This window comes from Mauremys reevesii, linkage group 4 (genome assembly GCF_016161935.1).
Source record: "Mauremys reevesii isolate NIE-2019 linkage group 4, ASM1616193v1, whole genome shotgun sequence".
NCBI classification, from domain to species: Eukaryota; Metazoa; Chordata; order Testudines; family Geoemydidae; genus Mauremys; species Mauremys reevesii.
The window spans coordinates 64,457,804-64,481,303 of record NC_052626.1 but is presented as its reverse complement, the minus strand read 5'-3'; the positions used below and the strand labels follow the sequence as shown (position 1 = coordinate 64,481,303).

At 43.7% G+C, this 23,500-nt stretch overlaps 1 protein-coding gene across 6 annotated transcripts in view; it reads left to right on the top strand.

The window, feature by feature from the left end:
• Nucleotides 1-22,931, top strand: part of RGS6 (regulator of G protein signaling 6) — a 323,298-nt gene extending 300,367 nt beyond the window's left edge. For 4 of the 6 annotated variants that reach the window (XR_005597748.1, XR_005597746.1, XR_005597744.1 and 1 more), the window contains 2 exons: nt 18,674-18,889; nt 22,386-22,931. Coding sequence is in view for 1 of the 6 variants with exons in the window: in XM_039535587.1 (XP_039391521.1) it covers nt 18,674-18,724 (51 nt within the window). In the remaining 5 variants the exon portion in view is untranslated. Of the gene's footprint in view, nt 1-18,673; nt 19,181-22,385 lie in introns of those variants that run through there. The other 2 variants (XR_005597745.1, XM_039535587.1) reach the window with 2 other exon arrangements.
• Nucleotides 22,932-23,500: the final 569 nt, after the last annotated feature.

The window sequence follows — 23,500 nt, the reverse complement described above, 5'->3', positions numbered from 1 at the left end:
TGATTCCTCAATACCTCCCTGTAAATGTCCAGGGCTAAAAGGAGTACAAGGTTAGGGAAATATTGGACTTTAACTGAGTTCAAGCCAAATGCTATTATCAGGTGGACTGGGAAGGTTATGGACCAGAAGAGCGATCATGGGAGCTGGTAGAAAACATCCATGCTCCAGAACACGTACCTGCCTTCCATCAGAAATACACTCTAAAAGCTGGTCCCATGGCTCCTATGAGGCTCCCTTGAGGTGGGGGTAATGTCAGGGGCCTAGCCTGCAGCAGAGCCAATCTCTTGGCAACCTAGTAGAGCACAGCTGGCCCTGATAGAAGCTGTCTGACTGTGCCATCTGATTGGTTGAAGGAATCAGGAGGCTGGTAGTTAAGTTCAGTAGCAGCAGCAGTTCAGTGGCTGTTCAACTTATTCCTAGCACACAGCTGCACTTGGCATCTGTGTTCTCTAGCCTTGCTCCAGCCCCAACCTGTACATGCTCCTGCCCAAGCTCCTATCTTCTTCCTGACTCTGGACTCCCGACTCAGACCCTCAGCTTCGCCTTCTGACTGCAATGCCATTAACCCTGTGGCTTAGGCTTCGGTTTTTGACTCCTGGCTCTGACTCTCTTCTATGCCTTCTGACTGTGACTCCGGTTAACCCTTTGGCTTAGACTTTGGTCTCTGACACCCAGCTACAACTCGTGGCTTCACTCTTGGACCTTCCCTGTCTGGATTCAGGACTAACTGGTAGGCTGGACTCTTGATCCAACCACTAGGCCAGACTGCTCATGACTCGGTTGTCAACAGGTGGTAACTGTTTGGTGTTATTGTGATAGTAATTCTTCCATTCTAGTTTCCTGGCATCTAGTTCTTTCATTACAACTTCAGGTTTTAATTGACTTTGGCTCAAGAAGCTTAGATGTTGACACTAAATTATAGGGGGAAGGTTTGGTTTGGTTTTTCTCTTTCAGCCCATTAAGTTTCTGAACTGTGATCCCAATAAAGCATTGTGTTGTGATATTCTAACAGTGCTAGGTATGGAGCTCCTGAGTCCGCAGGATTTTTATTTTTAAAATCAATTCTCTGCTGTTTGTATTGAGTTTTATGCTAACCAATTTAGCTGCATTTTAAGGTTATATGTGTGGTGTTTGTGAACTGAGACATCAACGTGAATTGCCAGCATAACCTACTCATGAGTTGCAGGCTCCCATGGAATCCTGTCGTGAGCATGCTGCAATGAATCATGTGTTGTTATGCTTCTACTTAATGTGTTGTGCAACAGATCAGGGTTTTGTTTTTTTTTAATGTGTAACTACTTCACTAATAAGAGGTAATCTAATCTTTCTCATTTAATCCAAATAGACCTTTGCCAAACCTTGGACTGAGGTTGATCAGGAATTCTGGGTAGTTTCAGTGGTTCTCTTCCATTTTGTTTCCTGTATTAACTGCAGATTTCACACGTGATAATTTATTGTCAGTGGGATCATTCATGCCTTACCAGAGTAATCTCTATTCTTACGTTTATCCAGGATCCAGATGGGCATTGTGGCTTAGGCTTTGCATTTCTGACCTTATGTTGTGAGGTGTTATGACTTGGATGGACCATTCTTGGAGTGAGAGGCTATTTCATATTACCTGCCCATCCACGGGAAGGTTTGTTAATTAGTGCTCATGGTGATGGCAGTTTTTGTGATTTAGGCACCTGTCCACCTGGAGCTGGGCTTAGACCATTTCACACAGGCCACCAAGCAAAAGTAAGATTATTAGAGCTTTAATTTACCACCAACCCAGACAAGATTTGAACTGTCATCCTACAGGTTCCAGCCATGCTCTAGCCTATTAGCATTTCATTTATCTGTCTAGGCTACTTAGGGCACAGATAGAAATATGAAAATTGAGACATTGATATCAAGAACACTGTAGTATGAATCCTGTGGATACATCTTCCTGAGGAGTCTCCCCACATTACAGGCACAGAGCCACCTGACTGGCATCTGCACCACCCTTCATCCTGGTGTTGTGGATGTGAGCAGGGAAAAGGGGCATGGCCATAGTATTCCTATATCCTGCCTATACTCAGTTGCCGGGGTTATTGGCAACCATGGGTAATTTAGGGTAGCTTTGCTGCTGATCTAACATATTCCAGGAGCCAGGCTGGCTCTGGGATTGGAGGAGTCTAAAGATGCATCTTTGTTTTGTGACACCCTTTTTTGGTATAGAGACATAGGAAACCATTTTAGAAGCTATGTTCATTTTCAAATGTATTTCACAATAGACTCAGACTGATAGCTGTTTGATAGGTGATTAGGAGTTGCAGTAGTGGGTCCCTTTTAGCCAATCAGCCTGCAGTAGCTGTAAGATTATTTGTATACTAAATTTCTCTTGTCTAGAATGCTGTGAAAGCTGATATGCACAAGTCATATATCTTTGAAAAATCATGGAGGATGGGAGAGATTTCAGAAGACTGGAAAATGGCAAATATAGTGCCAAAAGGGAAATAAGGACAACCCCAGGGAATTACAGACCAGTCAGTTTAACTTCTGTACCTGGAAAGGTAATGGAGCAAATAAGTAAGCAATCAATTTGCAAAGATCTAGAAGAAAGTAAGGTGATAAGTAACTGTCAGCATGGATTTGTCAAGAACAAATCTTGTCAAACCAACTTGATAGCTTTCTTTGACAGGGTAACAAGCCTTGTGGATAGGGGGAAGCGGTAGATATGGTATATCTTGACTTTAGTAAGGCTTTGATATTGTCTCACATGATCTTCTCATAAACAAACTAGGGAAATACAACCTAGATGGAGCTACTCTAAGATGGATGCACAACTAGTTGGAAAACCGTTCCCAGAGAGTAGTTATCAATGGTTCACAGTCATGCTGGAAGGGCATATCGAGTGGGGTCCTGCAGGGATCAGTTCTGGGTCCAGTTCTGTTCAATATCTTCATCAGCGATTTAGATAATGGCATAGAAAGTACACTCATAAAGTTTGCGGATGATACCAAGCTGGGAGGGTTTGCAAGTGGAGAGGATAGGATTAAATTCAAAATAATCCGGACAAAGTGGAGAAATGGTCTGAAGTAAATAGGATGAAATTCAATAAGGTACAAAGTACTCCACTTAGGAAGGAACAATCAGTTGCACACATACAAAATGGGAAATGACTGCCTAGTACTGCGGAAAGGGATCTGGGGGTCATAGTGGACCACAAGCTAAATATGAGTCAACAGTGTAACACTTTTGCAAAAAAAGCAACTATCATTCTGGGATGTATTAGCAGGAGTGTTGTATGCAAGACATGAGAAGCAATTCTTCCATTCTACTCTGCGCTGATTAGGCCTCCACTGTAGTATTGTGTCCAGTTCTGGGCACCACATTTCAGGAAAGATGTGGACAAATGACATGGAGAAAGTCCAGAGAAGAGCAACAAATTAATTAAAGGTCTAGAAAACACGATGTATGAGAGGAGATTGAAAAAATTGGGTTTGTTTAGTCTGAAAAAGAGAAGACCAAGGAGAGACATGATAACAGTTTTCAAGTACATAAAAGGTTGTCATAAGGAGGAGGGAGAAAAATTGTTCTTCTTAACCTCTGAGGATAGGACAAGAAGCAATGGGCTTAAATTGCAGCAAGTGAGGTTTAGGTTGGACATTAGGAAAAAATTCGTAACTGTCAGAGTGGTTAAGCACTGGAATAAATTGCCTAGGGAGGTTGTGGAGTTTCCATCATTGTAGATTTTTAAGAGCAGGTTAGACAAACACCTGTCAGGGATGGTCTAGATAATACTTAGTCCTGCCATGAGTGCAGGGGACTGGATTAGATGACCTCTGTAGGTTTCTTCCATGATTCTATGATTCTATATATGTATTAGTGAAATCTATTTAGATAATAATGTAGGACTTTACATGGTATCTGGCTGCAGGATCTTTGCTATATTTATTAAATATTCACCAGGCTAGAGTCAACAGCTGACAGTAGATGCTGGTGACATTTGAAAACAAGTAGGCAAATGTGATGTGTAAAAGTGAATTTTAGAGCCAATTTTCAGCAGTAGATAGAGAGCAGAGTATACAGTGTCTAATTCAAATAGGAGGGACACTGCCTGCCTTGAGGGAAATTATATGTCTGTAACAGAATCAAAATATTTTAGTGACAGTGTGAACCACAAGAGTCAATGAAACCCAAAGAACCTTAAAGTCACCATTCTTCTGTTTTTAAATTTATATTACACATAAACCAGACTCCTGGGTCTAAGCCCCACGTGGGATGCCATTCCTTCCTTGCTTTGCTGTACCCTGTCCCACGCACAACCTCTTTCCCCTCCCTACTATCCCCACCCTGCATATTATGCAGTCCTTTCCCTGCTGCCTCCCCTTTTTGCCACTTTCATACCCCCACCTCCTTTACTTTACCCCTAGCTCTTGGTCACTGCTGCTGCCTCATGCTACTCTGCTTATTATGTGCACTCACTTTGTCTGCCATTGGAGTAATTCTTACATCACACTCCAAGAGACCAGTCCCTATTGGTTTAATGTCATAATCCATGAGGATGATGTCATACATGTGAAAAGTGTGGATGGGATCTCATCATTCACAGCTGAATGAATTATCTTTTACATGGATTCTAATGTGATATTTTATAAATGTTTATGATGTGAAAATTGTGAAAGGAGGCTTCTGGTTGGCTGATGGGTAAGTACCTGGTATAGTCACACAACAGGCCAGGACTTTCTTTTTTTTTTAACTTGTTCCCTGAAAATCATGTAGACCTTTCAGTTCACCTTTATTTACCTGTGGCTTTCCAGATACTGGACAAATGCAACATAGATAAATAGGTGACATGAGAGGGCATGGAAACTATTTGCCACTTGCACTATAAGAAAACAAATGTGCCACCTGGCCTAAAATTAAAAGTCAATGACACCGGTGAACAGAGAATAAATACACCCAAACTGCAACAAGCATAAAGGGGCAGTAACCTGAGATGCAAGCAAAGTAGGTACGAGGAACAGTTAGCTCAGAGAGAGAGACACTTAAATAAATGTCAAAGCTTCTCAAATGTTGCATTAAGGGGACTATCTGGAGATGCGATTGCTTTACCTTCAGGAAGGATATTTTATTAATATAAAAATAATAGTTTGTCCACTCAATATTTTAATCATTTTATATTTACAATCACTCTAAGAGGGATGTGACTATACTAGAGAAAGGTACCAGCACTATTTAGGTGGCAGAAAGCAACAGAATGCACCAACAGTGAGGGTATCTAATATACATTCACAACATGTCCTCTGTTCATTGTAACACTTATTGTAATTAGTTAATACCTTCCACTGTAGCAGACATTACAAACATTCTATGTACTTCATGTACTGAATATATGCTGCATGCTTGAATATACTGCATCTATTCCCTGTATCTACATAATACTATGTCTGTATTATGTATATGCTACATGGGCTTACACAGCATGCTTTATCTACTGTAAAAATAGGCTGCATGTATTGCGTGTATGCTGCATATTCTCTTCTACACAAGGGCTCCTTTAAAGATCAATATTCATAGTTTCTATTGGATACGTTATTCTTCCCATCCCTTCCTAAGAACACTGTTGTGTAGTTTAGCTGGCGCAGAATGGCTGCTGCGTTACACTCCAGAGGTCACTACATTCCAGCAGTGGGTGAGTGATCCTTATATATACAGTTTGTAAAGTGCTTTTGGATCCTTCTGGATGAAAGGCACTACATGAAGTGTAAGAAAAAACTAGTATTCCTTCATTATCTTTTATTCCAGCTACATCCAAGCTCTGAACGATTAAATATCAATACATTTCAGCTAGAGATTGAGTTCTGGCTGCTAAATTCAAATCCAGATTTCAAATACCCTCAAACTGATAGATTCAATTCTGGGCTTTTGTTTGGACCCAGCTCTGATTTCAACTTAGCCTAGTCTAAATTTCCTTCTCAAAACAGGTGCAAGCAAGTGAACTTTGACTTCACGAGTTTCTATTCTTTTCTTATTGTACAAGATATTTACGTAAGTAATCCCTATTTCCACTAAAGGGAGTTAAGCAAGTAAAGCTCCCTGTTCATGAAGCGGGGGGGGCAAGAGGGGCAATTTGCCCCGGGTCCCGCAGGGGCCCCCACGAGTGTTTTTCGGGGCTCCTGGAGTGGGGTCCTTCACTCACTCCAGGGGGCCCGGAAAACTCTTCCGCTCCCGGTCTTCGCCGGCGGGGGGGTCGTTCCGCTCCGGGGCGGAAGGACTCCCTTCCAGTGAATTATCGCTGAAGCGGGACCCGATGCCGAAGTGCAGCTGGGTCTTCGGCAGTAATTCGGCGGCGGGGGGCCCTTCCGTTCCGGGACCCGCCGCCAAAGTGCCCCGAAGACCCGCAGCGGGACCCCTCCCCCGCCGCCAAATTACCGCCGAAGAGGCAGCTGCACTTCGGCGGCGGGTCCCGCTTCGGCGGTAATTCGGTGGCGGGGGGCCCCCGCCGCGGGTCTTCGGGGCACTTTGGCGGCGGGTCCCGGAACGGAAGGGCCCCCCCCACCGCTGAATTACTGCTGAAGCGGGGGCCCCCCGCCGCCGAAGACCCCGGGCCCCCGGAATCCTCTGGGCGGCCCTGTCATGAAGAGAAGAATAGAACCTGATGTTGCATCTGCATTGAAACAGTAACATAGAATGCTGGCTTCTTCTTCAGCATTAATAGGACACATTCTGCCATAGAATTGTGCACTGGCCGTAATAATTTAGGAGTTGCGTATAACATAGTTCTATCTACAATTTACCTATTAGATAATATAGAAGATGGGATTTAAAAACTATCTTTTCCCTTCCAGTGAACATCAGAAAATAGCATATATGTTAGAACTAGCAATCAAGGTATTTTGTGACCTGGAGGATATTTGGGAATTACTTATTTTCACTTCTTAAACATATTAAAGAAGATAACAGCTGTTAGGAGGGAGTTCTAGACTTTGTGATTTTGCTGTTTTAAAAAAACCCTAATCTCCTTTTATCAGCTTTGACATATAGTGGACCAAATCCTGCAGTCCATATTGATGCAAAACTATTTCTATGTTCCAGATCACATATTTTGATCACAGTCCTTCTCCAGAGTTTGATTAGGACTGGTACCAGGACAGGCACAAACTAGTTTTCAGAATCAAGGAGCCATAACTGCTCCTTGACTGAAGAAGATCTTTCTCTCATTAGGTATGAGATTGTAGGGATGATCACCAAGATCTGCAAATGGATCTCTAGGAATTGGTGGGTTTTGAAGTTTGTCTTAGTTCTTTGCTTCTTTTATACTTAGAGGCTATTGTACATTTTACTGCTGTTTGCTATGGTAAAGTACAATGCCTTGGTGAGGTAAACACTTTAAGAATAGGAAATACTCAGTAAATTGAAAATAGAGCAGAGATGGATAATGTTAGTTTTAATTCACCTGTTGTCCAAGCATGTGCCCATAGAGGTATAGTCAGAAACACAACCAGGAGCAGGGGAGGGAGGGGAAAGAGCAAACACTCAAGCTTTTGATTTTGGAGAGGAGTAAACTATAGTCGCTTAGACTAACTGTGAGCAGTAGTGAGATAGAATACCACAGTCAAATGTCTCCAGATAAGAGGTCCAGTCTGCAATGTTTTGGAAGGAACTCTTGAGAACACAGTGGTAAGGAGTGGTTGGCATGGCTGGAAATGAAGTGAGCTGTTATTTGTATACCTAATGTTAAAAGCTTGGTTTGTATTCTCTGTAAGGCATGTTTTTGATGGTATTGTCCATTACTTTTGTGTATTCTAATTTAAATGTTTTTAATTTATGTGACTGTCTGTGTGGATTTAGTGTTCACTAAGTTATTTTACTTTATCATTATTGGGTTTCTTTAACCTTCTTTCATATTTATCTTCTGTTTTCTTAATTTGTTACTTATCTTATGTTGGTAATATGTCTTTTTGTGGAAAAAGTCTAATAAAAAGAACATTAAAAAATGAAACTGCCCTAAGATCCATACAGAAATCTAGCAATGAAAAGATGGCCAGTGTTGGAAAATCTCTTTCTCGAGGAACAGTTTGGTGGGTAGCAACACTCTCTTGTTCAATACCCAATTAATGTGCCTGTGCCACTTTAGTTAAGATTTGCTTCGGTCCAAAATGTCAAGAATATCTATCACCACATGAGAAATGTCAAGTTCAAGCCTAAACCCAGGTTTGATTGAAGTACCATTTGTTTGCCTCCAAAAGAAAGATGTACATAGTTCAAGTCTCAGCCCTCCTGGAGGATGATTTGCATAGGGATCAAACAAACAGGGGAAATGGCAGCAAGGAGTGTATGCGGGGGGCGGGGACGGGTGGCAGGACTGTTATATCTGAATCAATTTCTTGAAGTCTTAACTTGATGTCAAAGGAGGGTGGCAGGAACTGTGGACAGGAACTCTCGTAGCATTAAATCCACTTGGTCTGGGTCAGTCTGGCAAGGGAAGCCCAGATGCGGGAAGCCCTCCTACATACTTCCTCTTTGCCATCCCATAACCACCAAATTCCCCATAGGATAAACACTACCCAGGTAAGTAATTGATAGAGTGCATGCTGATTGCTGAATAGTGCATGCTGATGCTGATAATGTCTGCATGTGTCTGTGTGCTGGCCAGAGCACATTAAAGTATTCTGAAACCACAAAAACTGGCCAAAACAAAACTTTCTTTTTTTGAAGACAGTTACTTCACAATTTCCTTCTAGCTATGAGAACGGCAGCCTGTTGTATACAGCGTTGTATACAAATTCCCGTTGTTTACAGCGTTAGCAAAGTACAAGATGGGGAATAACACAACACACAAAGACACACAGTCCGTTAAAGCAGGCTAGAAAGAAATGCTGTTCTCTATTTATGCAGAGAGCCTGATGGAAAGTTTGCTTTCATTTGGCTTTTTGCCTCTATGTGGCGGTTGTGCTTAATTACTGTATTACACTTCATTAAGAAGCTGAATGTTAATGGAATTTTAAATCTTAGTTCAGCAGCAGGTCAGCTTGGACCCAAACCTGCAAGATGTTAATCATCTCCTGAGACATAGTGAGAACCTTCACTTCAGTAGATTGTGGCATGAGCTGAGGGTGCTCAGCACCTCAGAGGATTGGATCCCTAAGTCCCACAGTTGATCAAATAGTAGAATGGACTGGACAGTCAAAAGTCAGGTTCTGAACATGAATCGCCAAAGTCCTTTTTAAGAATTCCCTGAAAATTCCCTTGGGGTTAATCCAGTTTCAAATTACACACCACAGCCACAGTCTGTCCCTATTTCTAAAACTGCAACTACTGCAAATGGTAGAGTTCAAGAGTAACAAACTCATTCCGCTCCATAAACAGAGCTGAGGAGTACCTTCCCCACCTGCAATAGATATGGACTGGATCCTCTCTTGACACCTACAATGAAGTACAACTGTTTGCAGGGGAACAGCTGAAAAAAGGAACTAACACCTTTTCCTTTCCAAAACTCTCCAGCAATACCCCTAAAGCTGTAACATACTGTTTGAGTGAGAAAAGTCTGGCTAGTTGGTTGTTGCTGCTATAACTACCAATGAAGAACATCTTGCTGCTGAAAGGCTTTAGGTGTGTGGGGTTTTTTGATTGGTAGTTTTTGTTTGTTTTTAAGATTTAGCCCCTGTTGAAGGTCTACCCCTACGACTGTGCCCACTTTTGTCCTTGACTTAAGTAGATCAGCGTATGTGTTTGACAGTCAGAAATCAATATTTGGTGGGTATAGGCTGAAATCAAAATCATATACTGTATAAAGCCAGCCAACAGCACCATGGCAGGAGAAGAGGGAAGTTGGGTTGGTTTTATTTTTGATGGATACAAGTGGCAGAAAATATGCATTTTGTTTAGAACTTCTATTAAGAAAGTGCAAATCCAGAGTGTCATATTTTACCATCATAGCCACACTGACAGACAAACCCTGGACTCCTTAGTCAGCGCTCCCAACGAGGCAATTTTCACCAAGTCAGGACTGTGAGATTTGGCCCAAAATATCCTTTGGGGTTTTAACTTTTTTGGCATCTATCATACCTAAGTGAGGATCAATTTAACTGCTTCCAGCCTTCCTCCTGGTTGACTTCTACATCTCAGGTAGACAAGTCCCAAAGATGGGACATGATATTGGGATCAAATTAGCACAAACCCATACTCACAGATCCCCTACTTTGCAATCTGTGCATTCAGCTTTGCACCCACAATCACTGCCTTCATAAATAACAGAATTTGTGTGAGAAGGATTCAGAAATCCCGTTTGTCAGGGGAGGCTGATGATGTCTCAAAGTGAGACTATGAAACTGAGAACAAATTTTGTAGAAAAATGGCATTGTGATAGCATAGACTGCCCCTTTAAAGGCAGTGGTGCCTAGGGCCCAGCCAGCCCAGCCCAGTCACAGGACATGGCCCTTTAAGATTTTGAAAGGTCTGATACAGAATCATAGAAGATTAGGGTTGGAGGAGACCTCAGGAGGTCATCTCATCCAACCCCCTGCTCAAAGCAGGACCAACCCCAAATAAATCAGCCTAGCCAGGGCTTTGTCAAGCTGGGCCTTAAAAACTCTAAGGATGCAGATTCCACCACCTCCCTAGGTAACCCATTCCAGTGCTTCACCACCCTCTTAGTGAAATACTTTTTCCTAATATCCAACCTCCCTCACTGCAACTTGAGACCATTACTCTTTGTTCTGTCATCTGCCACCACTGAGAACAGCCTAGCTCCATCCTCTGTGGAACCGCCTGTGGCAGGTTCAGTCACAGAAAGTCCCCTTGGGACTGTCAGCTGATGTGCCGAAATTACTTCTGAGCCCATTTTCCCCGCCAGCTTGAGACTGCCAGAACCCTGCCTTGTTGAGCCAGACATGCTAGCTTGTTGCAACACAAACTCAGGGCTTGGGCTACACCCCCAAACTGCAGACTTTTACCGAAAACAGCTCAGCAGGTTACCTCTCCAGCACCCAGACATCCAGTTCCCAATGGGACCCAACCCCCAAACAAATCTTTATTACTCTGTATAAAGCTTATACAGGGTAAATTCATAAATTTTTCGACCTCTATAACACTGATAGAGAGATTATGCACAGCTGTTTGCTCCCCCAGGTATTAATCACTTACTCTGGGTTCATTAATAAACAAAAGTGCTTTTTATCAAGTATAAAAAGTAGGATTTAAGTGGTTTCAAGTAATAACAGACAGAGCAAAGTAAGTCACCAAGCAAAATCAAGCAAAAACATGCAAGTCTAAACCTAATACATTAAGAAACTGATTACAGGTAATATCTCACCCTCAGAGATGTTCCAATAAGCTTCTTTCACAGACTAGACTCCTTCCTAGTCTGGGGCCAATCCTTTCCCCTGGTACAGTCCTTGTTAGTTCCAGCAGACATCTTAGGTGGTAAGCCAGGGCCACTCCCTTTGTCCTGTTCCACCCTCTTTTATAGCTTTGGCACAAAGCGGGAATCTTTTGTCTCTCTGGGTCCCCACCCCTCCTTCTAAATGGAAAAGTACCAGATTTAAGATGGATTCCAGTATCCTGTAACATGGACATGTCCTGTGAGACCTCATTCTTCATTACCCACGGGCTGGCCCACACATACACAGGAAAGCTTGGAGGTAAACCCATTCACAGTTCATTGATTCTGAAGCACCCTTAATGGCTTCCACTAAATATGTTTACAACAGTAATACAAGTTTATATCTTATACTCTTAACTCCAGACATAGAAATAATACATGCAAACAAATAGGAAGAACACACTCAGTAGATTATAGTCTTTATAATGATAAATGACAACAGACCTTTTGCATAAAGCATATTCCAGTTACATCATATTCACAAGCATATTTTCATAAAGCATATGGAGTGCAACATCACACCCCGCTTCAGATGGTTGAAGGCAGCTATCAAATCCCCCCTGACTCTTCTGTTCTGCAGACTAAATAAGCCCCGTTCCCTCAGCTTCTCCTCATAAGTCAAGTGCCCCAGACCCCTAATAATTTTTGTTGCCCTCTGCTGGACTCTCTCCAATTTTCCACATCCTTTCTGTAGCAGGGGTCCCAAAACTGGATGCAATTCTCCAGATGTGGCCTCACCAGTGCCAAATAGAGAGGAATAATCACTTCCCTCGATCTGCTGGCAATGCTCTTACTAATGCAGCCCAATATGCAGTTAGACTTTTTGGCAACAACACACTGTTGACTCGTATTCAGCCTCTTGTCCACTGTAATCCCCAGGTCCTTTTCTGCAGAACTGTCGCTTAGCCAGTCGGTCCCCAGCCTGTAGCAGTGCATGGGATTCTTCCGTCTTAAGTGCAGGACTCTGCACTTGTCCTTGTTGAACCTCATCAGATTTCTTTTGGACCAAAGCTCCAATTTGTCTAGGTCACTCTGGACCCTATCCCTACCCACGAGTGTATCTACTTCTCCTCACAGCTTAGTGTCATCCTCAAACTAGATGAGGGTGCAATCCATCCCATCATCCAGATCATTAATGAAGATGTTGAACAAAACCAGCCCCAGGACTGACCCCTGGGACATGCCACTTGATACCACCTGCCAACTAGACATCGAGCCATTGATCACTACCCGTTGAGCCCAAAGATCTAGCCAGCTTTCTATCCACCTTATAGTCCATTCATCTAATCCATACTTCTTTAACTTGTTGGCAAGAATACTATGGGAGACCATATCAAAAGCTTTGCTAAAGTCAAGATATATCATGTCCACTGCTTTCCCCAGATCCACAGAACCAGTTATCTCATCATAGAAGGCAAAAAAAGTATTGAGTACTTCAGCTTTGTCCACATCATCTGTCACTTCGTTGCCTTCCCCATTCAGTAAGAGTCCCACACTCTCTCTGCCCTTCTTCTTTATGTTAACATACCTGAGGAAACCCTTCTTGTTACCCTTCACATCCCTTGCTAGCTGCAACTCCAATATATACAAGGACTTATGAGACATTGTAGAGAGGAACTGCACCTGGGAATAAGTGGTGCTTGTGAGGAAATCCCATCACTGTTTGTTTATGGGCCCAGAACCAGGAGATTTGCAGAATCGGCAAAGCAAAGCCCCCCGTTCTCAGGCAGTTGGGCTGAGCATTAAGGAAGGGGACGAGATTATATGCTGTCTCCACCCTTGCAGCAGGAGAGGACTGACCTGCTGACTCTTGTGATCCTGGGGACCAGCGGGGGGAAGGGGCCAGCTGAAAGAAAAGCTAGCTAAGGCCCTACAGATGGTTGAAATCATAACCCAGCTCCAAGGAAGAGCATTGGGGACTCCTGTCTTAAGAGTGAGTGACTGACTGACTGAAGTACAACCCAGCTCTGGGAGGAGGGCTGGGTCTTCCCGAACTGGAGCAAGAAAATCTATCATGACTCTTATATGGCACCAGAGTGGGTGTTAACTTAAGCAAATAAGTGAGTTACACTCTGCAGAGAGAGGTAATAAGCCACACCCTATGAAAGGGATCTATGTTTTGAACTAATCTGATCTCGGTAATTGATTGAAAGGACCTGAGTGAGTGCTGAGGGCAATGCACCTGCAGGGCCAGGAGGAGGCATACTTGAGGGCAGCTCCCAATGTCCACTTGGTGGTAGTAGCAAGGGAAGCTGGGACCCTCTCCAATCCCGGATGACTGTGAACAGTTGCAGTTGGAGAATGGAGCAGAAATGCCGGAAGAAGGTCTCCTCTCCCAAGCTGATGTATTGGGGCATAGATGTGATCTCTGGCATTCCCATGTCAGTTGCTGGAGGAAGCAGAGTCATCCAAACAGATCCTGGCAGTCCTCTGGCAAATCTGGATGACACAACAAAAACAGTGGGATCTGCAGCTGGCCAGGGTAGCAGAGCAGCACCAAACCATGCTGGAGAGCCTGTGTAAGGTCGCTGTCTACGGCATCAGGGCTGGAGAAAAATGGTATTGTGACCACTTCCTCTCTGCCAATATCGCCTAGATCCTTATATATATCAGACCTTTCAAAATTTTAAAGGGCCATGCCACATGATAGGGGAGTGCTGCTCCCTAGGCACCACTACACTTAATGGGACAGACTACTCCGTCACAGTCTTATTGCAACTCTTTTAAATCAGGAGGACAGTGCCCACCCTGCCTTTCCTGAGGCGCCACTACCGCCTTCTGCTCTGGGTACACACATTCTGTCATTTGCATGCGAAAGTGATGGTGCTAACAAACGTTGAGGCACTTTTTGAAAAACTGTGGCATGTGGCTTATGGCCAACCAGAGAGAGCTGGGTTTGGAAGGAATGCTGTGTCAAAATGCAGGACTAACTCGCTCTCCCGAGGATGACCAGGTGCGTAGCCACTAAGGAACTGTACGGCACTATGTCTTTTATTTCAGCTCTCTCAGCTAACTCCACATGCAAAGCACCACACTCAGCAACATTTTGTGGATTTATGTCTTTTCCGTGGAGGACTTTGGGAGTATAAAGCAATGAAGGGATTACAAAGGAAACATAAATACAGCGAGTCAGATCCTCAGCTGGTGTGAGTTAGCATTGCTCCACCGAAGTCAACGGAGTTACGTTGATTTACACCTGCTAAGCATGTGGCCCAGTATTTTTATCTGTGAATTTGACTCCCCTGTTATTTGTATTAACCACAGGAAATTTGCGCCGTTTTTCCTCACAAAATTTAATTTTCAAAATGTAAAAGGAAAAGAAAGACCTGTACAAAGAGAAAAGGCAAATCAAACCCTTCCAGCATTGCGGGTGGTCAGATCCAGATCCAAGTTTTATGCCTGGGACCTATCTCTGTAGTGGGCTGAACCACAACCCTGCACCTAAATCCACCTGAACACTGGGGCTCTTTGGTTTCAGAGCTGAAATTTTCACCTAGAGGCCCTTCTCTACCCATTGCCAAAAATATACAGAATCAAATTGTCTAGGTACTCCTGTGAGCCCCTCCCCTATTCTAGCTTCACACAGAATATATGTGACCATTGATTTGGCATCATCTTTTGAAATGTCATATTTTGCAAAATGGGCATAGATTCTTTTAGTGTTTTATAAAACACCTTGTATCTCTTTATCTGAGCCTCAACACCATACTATCTCAATCCCTACCAGTTTATTGACAAATGTATCCTTCCAGAACTCTAAGGTGCAGAAAGATTAAGTGAAATGTCCAAGTTCACACACAGGAAGTCTGTAGCAGAGCTGGGAACATAGACTTCCTAGCTACCAGGCCAATACTTTTACCAAAAGACTGCAGATGGCGGCAAAGGAGTGCAGAGATGAGTGTCCTGCCTTTGCCTAGGAAGAGCAAGAGCAGATGGTGAGAGCCTGTGGCAGAGGAAGGAACAGCTTCTTGGCAACAATCCCTGTCCTGATTCAAAGGCCTCACCCCTGCAAGCTGGTCACTAGGGTGACCAGATGTCCTGATTTTATAGGGACAGTCCCGATTTTGGGGGCTTTTTCTTATATAGGCACCTCTTACCCCCAACCCCCATCCCGCTTTTTTACACTTGCTATCTGGTCACCCTACTCGTCACCAACATTTCACCTGTCAGTTACCCCTTCTGCTGCTTTAACAGCTGTGGGGATTGGGGCCCCAATCTCCATTTTCAGACTCATTCTCTGCTCTCCATGAGACCTTGCAACCCTTCTGCCCTTACTCTGCTGTCAGCTGACCCATTCCCTCTGAGCAGCCTGGCCCTGGGAACAATTTAAACATGCAAACATTAAAATCAGCATTGAGGGTGGGACCCCCCCATTTACTCCTCACCCCAAACTGGACTGTTAAACATGGAAGTAACATGGGGATGGGGGACTGGATGCCCCTCTTCCAGCAGAGAAGCTGTGACACTGTTCACTGCCTGTCAGCTCTTCCCCCTCCCCCCGACATCCTCAGCCAGCAACTCCCCTCTCTTTACTTGCTACCAGAAGTGGAGACCGGGGTCAAGATTGGGCCGAGTTATGAAGCTTTGCAAACCACACATTGTTCATGTGCAGTACATTTTTTAACAAAAATCTGCCAACATATGGATGGGTGGTAAATTGTACTCCACCTGTGGGCATAGTTAATATATAGTTAAAGAGCCACATCTCTGCTTAAAATCAAACCTCTATCTACAATTTTTTTTACCTACTATTGTTACAAGTTACACCTAACAACACTATAACCAGAAGAGATCAGAGAAATTTTTTTTCTTTATTATTCAGTTTGTTTACTTTATGAAGTTGACTGCATTTTATATGTAGTCAATTTCACTGTGTCATTTGTTTCCCTTTGCTCTTTGTGTGGGTCTTTGAAACAGCAATAAATAAGACTTTTCCAAAAATTTGGATATTTTGGCTAAATGCAGTAACATAAAATAAGCTCTGTATAAGACCTGTTAGAGGTAGCAGAGCTCTGCTATTCCTTGTAAGCTTATTTCAATATTTTTTTTTTATAATAGGAGAGTATTATTGTCACACAAGAAAAAATGACCAGGGAGACTTTGCAGCTGCTGAACTTACCCCTGAAATTACATGTAACCTATTTTTAAAACCTGACTAGCTGTAAAATTGGCAATGTCCCTTTAACAAGCACATCTCCAAAGGTGCATAAGAAAGAAGGTAGGGCTGATATGCACTGACCGGGGGCTGGGATTGTATGGTGCAAGGGGAATCCAATGAAGGGATTCAAATCTGGTAGTGACATGGGCATCTGAGTCTTAATCGTATACTTATTGCAATCAATGGCAAAGTTCCTGCGAACATCAGTTGTGCAGTATCGGGGCCCTGGAGAGCAAAATTCCTTTAGTGTTTTGAATGGCCTGGAGGAGAGCAAGCAGGGAAGCCAGAGAGGCGGAGTTTGCAGTAGACATGGTGTGAGATGACTGAGGTGTGGAGAAAGGGGGTTGGTAGAAGGGAAGGGAGTTATTAAAACAGCTCTAAAATATGTTTGTCCTAAATTTATTTCTATTGGACTGATAATCAGTATCCCGGGTTGTGTGATATGGGTTTGAGCTGCGTGCCCAGGTGGCTCATGTCCTGAGTACAGCCCAGTACACACTGGGAGGAAGCTGTCAGAGTATTCATAGGCTCAATTCTGCAACCTTTACTTCCACTGAGCAGCACTTACTCATGTGACTAGCCCTATTGGTTTCAATAGGTCTGCTCCCATGGATAAGTACTCTTCAGTGTGAGTAAGGGAGCTAGAAATGAGCTTTACATTGGCTAATTCGCATACCATCACTCAACTTCTCTTGACACTAAGGGTATGGCTACACTATCCGCCGAATCGGCGGGTAGTGATCGATCTGTCAGGGATCGATTTATCACGTCTAGTTTAGATGCAATAAAATCGATCCCCAATCGCTCTGTGTCAACTCCGGAACTCCACCGCGGCGAGAGGCAGAAGAGGAGTCGACGGGGGAGCGGCAGCAGTCGACTCACCGCCATCCTCATGGCCAGGTAAATCGACCTAAGATACACCGACTTCAGCTACACTATTCACATAACTGAAGTCGGCATATCTTAGGTCAATCCCCCACACACACACACACACACCCAGTGTAGACCTAGCCTAAGAGATTAAAGTGTAACCCCCCTGAGCTAATGCCAGCGGGCAGACTTCAGTGTCTGAGCTGATACCCATCTTGCTGAACATTCAGCTGAACCTCATTTCATAGATGCCAAGGCCAGAAGAGACCACTGCGATCATCTAGTCTGACCTCCTGTATAGCACAGGCCAGAGAACTTCCCCACAATAAGCCCTATAGCAGAGTTTGTAGAAAAACATCCAGTCGTGATTTTAAAATTCCCAGTGATGGAGAACCCACCACATCGCTTGGTAAGTTGTCCCAATGGTTAATCACCCTCATTGTCAAAAATGTACATCTTATTTCCAGTCTGAATTTGTCCGTCTTCAGCTTCCAGCCATTGGATCGTGTTGTACCTGTCCCTGCTAGACTGAAGAGCCCATTATTAAATATTTGTTCCTCCTGTAGATACTTATAGACTATAATCAATTCATCCCTTAATCTTCTCTCTGTTAAGCTAAATAGATTGAGCTCTTTGAATCTGTCGCTATAAGGCATGTTTTCTAATCCTTTAATAATTCCCATGGTTCTTCTCTGAACCCTCTCCAGTTTATCAACATCCTTCTTGAATTGAGGGGCACCAGAACTGGACAAGTATGCCAGCACCAGTCTAATACAGTGCTTAATGCAGAAGTAAAATAACCTCTGTACCCCTTCTCAGGAGCCCCCTGTTTATGTATCTCAAGATCACATTAGCTCTTTTGACCACAGCATCACACTGGGAGCTCATGTTCAGCTAAGTATCCACCAGGACCCCCAAATCCTTTTCTGAGTCACTGCTTCCCAGGATAGAGCCCCCCCATTCTGTAAGTATGACCTATGTGCATTATTCCATTGCAAGATCAGGTACCTGAGGCACAGACGGGTTGAAATACCAAGAGTTCTGTTACATGCAAATTTACTGCCCCTGTGTAAGCATTGGCATGGGTAGGAAACCACATGCTCCCGTCACCACCCTTAAGTGGCAGGCACTTATCCTCTGCACTCAGCTGCATCTGCACCCTTTCAACCATTTCAGTCTCCTGCCCTTCGTGCTCAGTCATGGCCCAGCTGATTGAGCAGGCTGGTCTATTTTACCGTGCAGCAGCTTCACTCACAGCTTGGCTTTCGTCTTCTGTTTGTTTGTTTCTCTAGGGAAAGTCTCTGGCAGGCAAGCGCCTCACAGGCCTGATGCAATCCTCCTGACAGCCTCAGCCGGACAAGCAATTGCTGACATCCCTGAAGGACAGCTGCACTCCACCTCCATGGAGGAAGTTTCATTTTGGGGAGAATGGGTCACTGTGAGAGAGATCGTGAATGAGAGCAAGGGGAGACAAAGGAGCGCAAGGTGGAGAGATCAGCTCACCGGAGGTTCCTCTTTTCATAGTTTACATCAATACTTTCTTACTTGTACAGCTTTGTAATGACACTGAGTTCTATAAAGGTACTTTGGTTCCTACTTGGTTTCAAAGGAGCACACTTCATTGTATACGAAAGGTCAACAAGGCAGAGGGCTTAGTAGTTTATGAGGAAAGGAATCAGTCCCAACCATAGCCTAGAGACAGAAGAGCTGAGTGAAATCAGTATTTACCCTTCATCTCTTCTCTCCCTGGTAAATGCCACCACCATCATGGGCACTTGCTCTCTTTCTGGTGACCATCCGGGTCCAATAAAATATCTACCAGAAGCTGCTTCTCCTGCTCAAAAAATGCCTAATTCACGTCTGCTGTGGACGGAAGCAATTTCATTGACTTTATATTTTTTTTCGTTCCTCTCCTCTTTTAAACCAATGGTTGAAAAAGCACTTTTTAGCTCTTCACTTGCTGTCCTTCCAAGGGCATGTAGCATGTCCAAAGATACATGGCCAGATCCTCAGCTGAAGTCAGTGGAGCTTTAATGATTTACACTAGCTGAGGATCTAGCCCATACAGTCAGATGCTGATCTCTGTGTAAATCCTCTGCCTTCAGCAGAGTTACTCTGCATGTACATTAGCGTGATCTGCATCTGCCCCATGGTTACCAGGCAATGTTTTAGATGTATAATATATACACACATAGTGATATGTTTTATATTGTATTTGCTTTCCTGTTTAGTTTAAGATTTTTTTTACATACTTACCTTTTTTTTTCAATTTAATTGAAAATAGCGTGACCTGAACCACTTTGGGAAAACTTCTAGCCACTCCAAACAGAGAGGGCCAAAATCTGCACATTTATGCAGGTAAAACTAACTCAATTGACCTCAGTTGGTCACTCAGGCTTTACAACTGAGGGGAAAATTCAGAGAGGAGAGGGTTCCCGGTTAAGGCTACACAAGGGTGGAGCAGAAGCATGTTGTGAGTGGGTCAGGGATTTTGACACCAGAGAACACTTTTTGAATAGTAATGGGCACTGCCAGGTCCTTTCTTTAATTCTCAGCTATGCCGTTCCTCCAGGATGTGCCACTTCTAATAACATTAGAAAAATGAGGATTAGCTGAAACTTTGTGTGACATCAGGCCCAGGAATACACCTGGAAAAATGACCCAGAGGCTTCCCAACACTGTTCTCAGTAGTCTCTGTAAGGGCTGAGAAATGTGTCTTGGGAGGAGAGAGGACAAGGAAAGAACTGAAGTAAAGTAATTCATTTGGCTAATAATAAAACCCAGGTATAGTAGCTGCAGAAGTGGAAAATGACCTGTAGTCACCTGCAGCATATTGTACATATACAAAACCTTCCAGAAAAACCCAATCTTTACCAAATGTGGCTCAGTTTGTTAGTGTCACAAAAACTGCCTAATGAGTGATGGTAGTTTTAAGTTCATGAACTAGCAAGTGGTTCAGAATAAGTACCTGTCTATTGCCTTTCTTCACTCACACACTAAGATGTCTTTTGGTGCAGGTGGTAGAAACTTCTGATATAGGGTCCAATCCTGCGTTCCTACTCAGGCAGAACTAGCTATTTATTTATCCATGTATCTATCCACAATATATGCGTAATGCCGACAGACCCCGGTCGATAGTGGGCAGGATTGAACCCGTATCTACCGTATGAGCTAAAAGCCACCTGTCTGTTAGCTAAAGCTGTAGAGCAGACTCATTCATCTCTAAGTGGCCTCGGTGCCACTAGATGGGACAGAACACCACACCCAGAAGGTGTGTGAGTTCCATATGCACTTCAGATGCACTAGTATCTAAGCTCTATGTATATACAAAATTAGGATAACTCAATTTCTGTCAGAAAAAAAGGACCTCTTCCTCTTCTCACTCCCCACTGAAATGAAATGCCCCACAAGGACACTTTATTGCTTCCAGGAAACTCGTGTTGTGTTTCAGGATACATCAATGGAAGTTTTGCCTAAGTGAATGCAGGATCAGGCCCTTTGCCTGTATGAATACACAGTCGAGCTTTGAGGGGTGATATTTGTTATCTTTTGCTTTATTGTCATAAATAGTATGTTAACCTAGAGCCTCAGACTAAACTCTTCCCTTTTGTACACCAAAACCACACTTGAGTCCCAGGACTGTAGAACTGCTACATCAGTGCATGCGCACATACGTGTTCAGATGGTCTCATGACGTGAGGTGACATTTCGTCACCTCAAAATCTTACTTTGTCCATCCCCACTGGACCAGATTTTCTGTCCTCCTTTATCCACCCAGCCTCTGGTAATAATGGGGCTTTCTGCACAACGGGCCCAGTTAGCTATCCACATGCACTCGTACCTGCAGCATCCCCAAGAGTTTGAGAATGTGATTGCTGGCCTCCCAAAGATATTTCTTTTCTATGTAAAACCCATCAGTGGCACGTGGCACTGGAGTTTTATAAGACAATTCCTGCTTCCACCCCAGACTAGCTTACTGCTGCATGAATGCTGCTGCACATCCTGGTATCCCAGCCCTGCCACCTTCACTAATAAGGAGAGTTTCTTATGAAATACCAAGTCAGGCTGCATACAGTGGTCACAGGTAGGATGTGTACATGAAACATAAAGCATATGGGTGTGTTCCATGAGAGGCAGGCAGGTGGGCTGTGTGCACTCAATGTTAGGGGAGGACTGTAGCTGCTTTCATGCAGGTATGAACACTTATTCATGCTGAATTCCTAGCACCAAACCAAGCCTTTGCTGCACTCTGGAATGCTGGGTTCTGGGAGAGTGTGAAGCTGGAGCAGCTGAGCAAAGGTGCTCTGAGCTATTCTGTCTGCAAGGGACACATGCAAGCAGAATGCTTCATGGTGCTGGTGAGGCGTGTGCTGTTTAGTGCTCCTTACCCGCTGGTGCTACAACATGCTGGCAGGTGTACAGGGATGGAGGAAACCTGGCCATACTCCCAGCAAGGAGCACTGGTGTTAGGCTATACCTTGGACCTGTGCAGGTGTCCTGGGAGAGGGGAAAGAGGCTTCCTGTTCCTTCTTTCCTCCCCCTCCTCCTTTTCTGTAGGGCATCTGTGTCAAAGTTAGTGAATATTCTGTTTGTGGCTCTGCAGTGTAAATAGTATTCTGAGCATGGAAGGAAGTTTTACAGCGTGTATGTGTGTGTGTATACACACCCAAGGGGGTCTGGATGTTGAACAACTTGCTAGTTAAGTGCACACGCACGCAATCTAATCTGCTCAGCAATGACTAGAGGAGCGGCCAGAGCTGCATTTTCTCTGGAGATCAGAGAGCTTTGCTCTTACTTGGTTTTCTGACTCAATTTCTGTAAAAACAAGAAGCAAGACCGCAGCCAAGTCCTTCTGAGGACACACACAAACTCCTCCGCATTTGTCTCACTTTCTTTCAGCATGATAGTGTTTATATGCAACTACTGCTATACGAACTGCATTCTTGAATTGTTTTTTAATGCCTTTATTCATACCATGTGATGCTACTTTTGTCTGCTCAACAGGATCCCATTGGCTCTCGCAGCAGCAATCCTGCTACGTTACAGTGTGTCGCGTGTTCCAACTACCTCACCAGTCTGAAGATGAGTTAGGAAAGCAGCTTTCCACCCCCATGCATGCGCTAAATGAAGTTGTTTCAGGGAAAGACCTTATGCCAATTAGCAAGGTGGAGGGCTTCTAAAATCTCAGTAGCATGGAAGCTGTTTATAAAGCTTCCCGTGAAATATGGCTGTAAAGATGTCTTTGGATAACACAGGTGCTACTGGATATTGTAGTAGAGTAGTATCAGAACAAGACAGAAAGAAGGTTTCACAAGACAGTACAGCCAAATGTTAGACTAAGGCAATAATAAGCTACCCAAGGCTAGTGCAGCAAAGTACTCTCAGTGTATAAGGTACCACAGAATCCTGCAGTAAAGTGGTATCTGGACAATGCAACCATAAGATGTCACAGCATTCCAGTATATAATAATACCGGAATAAATGTAGCAATAAGTTAACACAGGACACTGAAGTAAGGTAGTATTAGGATAATGCATCAATAAGGCACCATTGGGATGCTGCAGTAAATTAGTTTGGGGATAATACACTAATAGTGTGTGCCAGGAAACTGTGCTATATTAGGAGCAGGGTAGTACAGTGCTACGATACCACTGCATGCCGCAGTAATAAGGTGCTGCATTGAGTAATATCAAGATGAAGCCGTAGTAGGATGCTGCAGTTAAATAATATCAGGCTGCTAAGATGCTGCAGTCAAATACCATAAGATACTGTCAATGGACAATGGAGACAAAATACGCTTCCACTCCAGACTACAAAAAAGTTGCTGCAAGGTAACTAGAAATGTTTTAGTCCTCTCTACACTTCTTCATTTGTCAGTTTGCTTTCAGTGAAGCTGGGGGAGTAGGACTCCAACACAGCGTTCATGGCTAGTGTCTGAAACTAAACAACTGAACTCAAATTGTCTGATCAGCTAGCGTCTTATGGGCCATATGCTTAAATTCTTCATTAGCCCTTAGTCTGGTAAAAGTCCCAGTAACTTAAATGGGATCTTTGCCTTGATCAGGACTTCGGGATTTGGTTCTATGATACTGAGGTGTGGACGGTGGTTTTTGCATGCA